The following is a 7,024-nucleotide window of genomic DNA, read 5'->3' on the forward strand; positions in this document are numbered from 1 at the left end:
GGTGGGATCCTCATTGGAGGAGGGAGGTAGCAGGGGTGGGCTCCTCGTTGGAGGAGGGAGGTAGCAGGGGTGGGCTCCTTGTTGGAGGAGGGAGGCAGCAGGGGTGGGCTCCTCATTGGAGGAGGGAGGTAGCAGGGGTGGGCTCCTCATTGGAGGAGGGAGGTAGCAGGCTGGGCTGTGGGAGTTAAACTCACACCATCTCAAGCTTTCTCTCTCTGTGTGCTTGGTATTTAAGGGGTGAGCTCTCAGCTTGCTGCTCCAGCTGCTGCACCTACCTGCTGCCGTTTCCCCATTTTGACGGGGATGAACTCTGATCCCGCTAGAACCCTAGAACCCTAAGGCAGAACATCTCTCCCTTCTATAGCTCGCCTAGGCCACGGTCTTTCATCACAGCAACAGAGGGTAACCAATCCACCATGCATGAGCGCTGACTGAAGATGAGTGTTTGTAATCCCGCGAAGGAGAGATAAAAGAGGCCGCCTAGCCCACTAGTCTTCCTAAAAGGTGAGCTCAAGAAGGAGAAAAACCCTGTTTGCCTGGCCTGGCCCAGAATCCGACTCTGATGGTAGCTTCCATCTTAGCCTCATAGTGCACGAACCAGCTCTTGTACGCATGATTCCTCTGACTCTGAGCCCCCTCACTGCCTGTGATTCCTCTGACTCTGAGCCCCCTCACTGCCTGTGATTCCTCTGACTCTGAGCCCCCCTCACTGCCTGTGATTTCTCTGACTGTGAGCCCCCTCACTGCCTGTGATTCCTCTGACTGTGAGTTCCCCTCACTGCCTGTGATTCCTCTGACTCTGAGTTCCCCTCATTGCCCGATTTTAGCCGGCTTTACAAATCACTAACTCTGGGAGCTGCACAGCTGAACCACATCCGATCAGTCTCTCACTACCTCTGCTGCAGACAACGCTTCAACCCCTATAATTTTATTAAACACGGGTTTGATTTTGTTTGCATATGTGCGTGCACACTATATGGCTGTGTATGGAGGTCAGATGACAGCTGGCTGGAGTCAGTTCTCGAATCCATGTCATCAGGCGTGGCAGCACCCTCACCACTGAGCCCTCCCACCAGCCCCGGGCTGATGGCTAGGTTATGTTTTTAGGGACTTGAAGCTGGCCTTACTTTTAAAAAAAAAAAAACAAAAAAAAAAACCCTGACTCTTGACTTGGGCCTCTGGCCTTCTGATATCATGAGGACTAAATTCTTCCCTCACTCGAGGATGCCCCACAGCTAACACCACCACTGTGTATGAAGAGCCTCACAGCAGATCACTGATCTCCTTCAGCTCTCCCCCCATCCTCAGCCATCTGCTCTGTCACCTCATAAACATCCCTACCTACCCATGGGAGGTGTACTGGAGACTAGAGCCTTCTCTGTACACAGACACTCTTTCCTGTGGCATGAGAGTAACCATATACCCAGTGACCGATGCCAAGCATGGGGCAGGTAGAGGGTAGAGCCAGTGTCTGCTTCATTCTTGGTTGTTGCTGAGTTTCTCTATGTAGCCCTGGCTGGCCTGGAACTTGTCACACAGACCAGGCTTGTCTCAAATTCACAGAGATTCACCCACCTTTGCCTCCTGAGTGCTGGAATTAAAGGTGTGCACCACCATGCCTGGCCCGTCTATTTCTTACACTGGACCCTAACATACTATGAAGAAGCACACAGGGCAAGCTTGCTTAGCAAAACCAGAAGTGAACCTTTGCTAGTAGCTAAGTGACACCAAAGTACCGTCAGGGTTGAGTACAATTTACACAAAACCCGTTTTGTGTTTGTAACATAAAGGAATTGAACATCTAATTATTGCCCAAGGAGACAGAATCTCAAACTGCAGTTAACTGTATATACACGGTCACATTTTGATCCCAACTGCTCTGCCTTCTAAAGGTGTACTGCTCACACACATTTCCTAGTGGAATATACAGGTCCCATTAACCATGAAGATACAGAATTTTTTGTAATAACTCAATTTGAAGCTGAGAGAAATCGTCTCTTGTTCAAAACGAGGAACCAAAAGAAACTGTAGACAATTAGATCCCTGGACCACCTGTGGGTTCCAAAAAGTACATAAAGAGTGTCCACACGACCTTTCTGCTTCTTTAACTCCCAGCAAGAGGCAAGATAGAGCAGAAAGAGTAAGTAAGGATTTTGGCAAGAATGAAGGCTTGTTTCCTTGGTTACAAGCTGATTTTGGGTATTCTATTCCATCATTGCCTTATCTCTAACAAGGTTGCATAAGGACAAGATGACATTTAGTCCACTAAGGATGCTATATCATCCTCCATCACTCTGTTCCCCTCTTCCTTTTACGAGTAATGCTATGACGCCCACAAACCGAGAGCTCACAACGGGAGAACGCGACACATACCTTATCAATCATCTTCATCCATTTTGGCAAGTCATCGAATGTCTCTTTCTTGGTGATGTCATAAACTAATATGATCCCCTTGGCACTTCTGTAATAGGCTGAGGTAATGCTGTTAAATCTCTCCTGTCCTGCGGTGTCCCTAGAAAACAGCAGTAGCAACAGTTCCCAAAGCAAGTCTACATGTTGGTGCAGACACTTGCTCTGCTCCTCCTCCACCCCAGCCTTACAGGCAGAGAGGAGAAGTTCAGGCTGTTAAAAGGTTAGAAGACTCGTGGTTTGTCTGTCTACAGACTGACAGCTAAATCGCATAACTGGAGACAGATTACCAACGCGACCAACCAGCAGCTAACCAGACTACCACCCTTCCCCAGAAAGCCACAGCAGGCAGGCCAGGACATCAAAACATCGGGTCATCTGCTTCTTTAAGATAAAAGGAGACACGACTCTCACAAAACCACCTGCAGTTCCCACTGACCTGCTTTTGGCGCCTGACTGAACGCTTGCGGCAGGAGAAAACGTTCCTTAGAATTACTATTCTGCATCCCCCCAAAACACACTCAGGCTATTTGCCACTCCACACTAAACTGTGTACGACCACACCACACGACTGAGCACAGGGAAAGTGAAGCCTTGATTCCACTCCACAGGATATTACCCTACTATCTACTGTACGTCAGGCTTGTTGATCTCTTTGTATGTCTTGCTGCATGTACATGTGTACCACCTATGTGCCTGGTGCCTGTGGAGGTCAGAACAAGGCAAGAGATCCCCTGGGGCTGGAGTCAGGGATGGAGTTGGGAATCCACGTTGGGTCTTTTGCAAGAGCAACAGGTGATTTTCACTGCAGAGTCATCTCCCCAGTCTCCACAAAGGTGTTCACTATTGATGGAGGTGTCATGTTAGAAAGACAGAGAAGAATCCTAATACTCTCTCTCTCTCCCTTCATCTGCAGGAAGCTTAATTCTCACTGTCACGCTAAAGAGCTCATTTCAAGCCGGTGGTGGGGCCCACACCTTTAATCTTGGCACTTGGGAGGCCACCTCAGGTGAATCTTTGTGAAGTTGAGATCAGTCTGGTCTACAGAGTGAGTTCCAGGACAGCTAGAGTAGTTACACAGAGTATCCCAGTCTTAAAAAAATAAAAAAAAGCTCGTTTCTAGAAATGTGGGTTTTCTGCTCTCAGTTAAGTCACCACCTAATAGAGCAGCACAGGATCTGATTATCACTTCTCTCTTTGCCTTTGGTATAAGCTGAAACATTCCTGCAATTCTGTTTTGCCAGTTTGGTAATTTAACATTTAAAATATTTATTTTTAATTATGTGCATGTATGTGTGCGATGTCTGCATGTGTGTCTGAGGCCAGAGGCTTCAGATCCCATGAGGGGGAGTTACAGATGGCTGTGAGATTCAACCTTGTGAAAGGAACCAAACTCTGGGTCTTCTGAAAGAGCAGAACAGTCAGGCATAGGGCACCTTTAATCCCAGCACTCAGGAGGCAGAAGCAGGTGGATCTCTGTGAGTTTGAGGCCAGCCTGGTCTACAAATCAAGTTCCAGGGCAGTCAGGAATACCCAGAAAAACCCTCTCTATAAACAAAACAACACCAAAACCAAAAATCAACTAAACAAACCAACAAATCACACACATGCATGCACACACGCACACACTCAGTTGGGATAATACAGGGAAGTCTGGGTGATGGGTAAAGAGAAGCAGCAGACAACCATTGCAAGGTTTCAGGTCCATTTCTACACAGTAACTTAAGAGAGACGGATGGTTCAGCAGTTAACAACACTACTGCTCTTAGAGAAGACCCAAGTTGGGCTCCCAATATTCGTATCAGAAGGCTCCCTACTACTGCCTCTAACCACAGCTCCGGGAGATCAGATACCTTCTTCCCGACTCCACAGGCACCTGCACTCGTGTACCTATCTGTAGTAGTAGGAGCGGCGTGGCTGTGTCCCCAGCACCCCAGCCGCCTGGCTAGCTTATGCCCCAAAATAACAACACACAAAGTGTATTCTTTTAAACACTGCTTGGCCCATTAGCTCTAGCCCTTACTGGCTAATTCTGATATCTCGACCAACCCATCTCTAATAAACTGTGTAGCACCGGTCTTACCGGGAAAGATTCAGCATGTCTGACCTGGTGGCTTGCTTCATTGCGTGTGTCTGCCCAGGAGAAGGGAGCATGGCGTCTCTGAGCTCACTTCCTCTTCCTCCCACCTACGTTCTAACCTATCAGGGCAAGCAGCTTCTTTATTTAATCAACCAATGACCTTCCTCCATCACCTATCCATGCAAACATATATACTACAAGAAACTACATGCCACTGGACACATTTTAGTGACACATTAAGTTTTCATGTACATTCATATACATGTAGAAATACCTAAGGACAGAGAAAACATGGCAATCAATCAAAGAATTAAAAATGTGGCAATGACAATATGTAACGTGAAAATGTGACGGACGGCTGGAGCCTTTGGGATGTTAGACATGCAGGACTCAGGGTGGCATTTCCCCAGAATGACCACACAGAAATCATCAAGAAGAAATGTGTCTAATAGCTGCTCTGTGGCGACCAGCGGGCTCCAGGCAGAGAAGCCCTTCTGTCCCTGGCCCAGCGCTGTCCACCTGGCTCCTGAAATGCTGCTCCCGACTCCACTGTCTGAAGCTACTGACAGAATGTCACAGCAGACAACACACAGATCACAACAGCAATGGCATGAGACTGCCCTGGACTGACACACGTCACACAGCAGAGGCTGAGCATCCTCAATCAAAAGATCCAAATGTTCCAGATCTTTTTGAGTCCAGCATGATGCTGATGCCACACACAAAAAACTTCAGACCTGACCTCAAAAGAGTGCAGACCACAGATGGTGTGTAAGATTATCTTCGAGTATATGTAAAACATGAGGTTCATGTTCAGATTTGGGACCCATACTCATCAAGTTGTTTCATTGTATCTAAGCAAATATTCTAAGATCTGAAACACTTCTGGTCCTAAGCATTTTGGCTAAGTGTACCCAATCTGTACTTTTATTAAAGAAATAATCAAAGAGAACCATGACTCCAGGATTTTGTTTAGTAGCAAAATGAGAACAAAAATTTCTGGCTCATTTTTCATCTCTGAAATAAAATATTTCAGAAGAAAAACCATTTTGAGTATGGTGTGATTAATCAAGTAGCTGGCATACTATAAAAATAAGATTCACTCTGAAAACCCTTCAGGAAAAAGGTTGTGACAACTATGGTCAGATTAAGCATCTCCTGGGCACCGGTGAATCACAGGGCCTATCTCTAAGTGTCTGCACTGAATGACCTCCCACCCAATCCACTGCAAGGGACTCTAGCCCTTAAACTATGAATGGGGACAAGCCATCACTCCCTTAAGTTGCCCCGTCAAGTACTTTTCACAAGGAGCAAGGAGCACCAAGTCCTGCTTCCTAACCGACCAGGAACATTCCATGCAGAAGTGTGCAATCAGCTTTTCTGTAAATCCAGCATTATACCACTCTTCCCCAGAGACCCTTCCCAGTGCCACACCAACACTCTTCCCCAGTGACATTCTCCAGTGCCACACCAACACTCTTCCCCAGTGTCATTTCCCCAGCGTCACACCAACACTCTTCCCCAGTGTCATTTCCCCAGCGTCACACCAACACTCTTCCCCTGTGACATTTCCCAGTGCCATGCCAACAGCTGCAGAAATTTACAGAGGGTCAAGAGGGCAGAGGGCAGTTTCTGGAGAAAGTTTTACATCTAAGAAAAAAGCGGTCTGTGAGCCCCACGTGGCTGAATACAGACTATCAACTCTCATGGACCAGGCTTTCATAAGGAAAGTCAGGAATTAATCCGAGTTGAAGACACTGTGGGGGAGGCCAGACACAACCAATAAGAGGCACTTGACACAGCTAAAATTCGGGTCCTCTGCAAGAGAAATAGTCATTCTTAACTGTTGAGCCATCTCTCCAGCCCCATGACAGGTTCTACTCGTCACCCGCTCAAACCAGCTGTACGCGCATTCTAGTATTAGCCACGTTACCCTTCTCGGGGAAAAGAAGACAGCTAGATGCTGATGCAGAGGTGGACATGTCCCGGATCCTTCAAAAGCTGTCCTAAGGTGCTTATAGTCAGAAACACCAGCTTGTGTCAAAGCTTAAACCTTCACGTATATGGGTGGTTTTCCTGCATGTATGTGTGTACTAAGAATGTGCTTGGTGCCCAACAACATCAGAAGAGGTCAGAGGATCCCCTGGGTCTGGACTCACAGCTGTGAGATACCCTGTGGTGCTAAGCATCCTCTCTCCAGCCCTGAGAGAGAACCTGAGGAACAGCATGAACTAAAGAAAAATGGTTACCTTTCTGTGGAATAGTTATCAGATATTTAGGCAAAACTGTTGAAAACCAAACAAACCCATAAAACCCTGTAACACAAATTCTAGTTGGTATTAGTAATAAAAACCCAGAGTTGGATGTAGGGGTTAATGCTGAAGATCAGAGAAGCAAAACAGCCAACCAAGAGAGTTCTTTTTTTTTTAATTTTTTTTTTTTTTATTTTTTGGTTTTTCGAGACAGGGTTTCTCTGTGGCTTTGGAGCCTGTCCTGGAACTAGCTCTGTAGACCAGGCTGGTCTCGAACTCACAG

At 46.9% G+C, this 7,024-nt stretch overlaps 1 protein-coding gene across 1 annotated transcript in view; it reads right to left on the reverse strand.

Annotated features, from left to right (window-relative positions):
* Rab12 (RAB12, member RAS oncogene family) overlaps positions 1 to 7,024 on the reverse strand; it is a gene marked incomplete at its 5' end in the record, with an annotated part of 26,471 nt that overhangs the window by 4,852 nt on the left and 14,595 nt on the right. Inside the window, one exon of the mRNA XM_005367588.3 lies at positions 2,374 to 2,512. Coding sequence (XP_005367645.3) covers positions 2,374 to 2,512 — 139 coding nt within the window. The remainder of the gene's footprint in view (positions 1 to 2,373; positions 2,513 to 7,024) is intronic.

This window comes from Microtus ochrogaster, unplaced genomic scaffold, assembly GCF_000317375.1.
Source record: "Microtus ochrogaster isolate Prairie Vole_2 unplaced genomic scaffold, MicOch1.0 UNK20, whole genome shotgun sequence".
Taxonomy (NCBI): Eukaryota; Metazoa; Chordata; class Mammalia; order Rodentia; family Cricetidae; genus Microtus; species Microtus ochrogaster.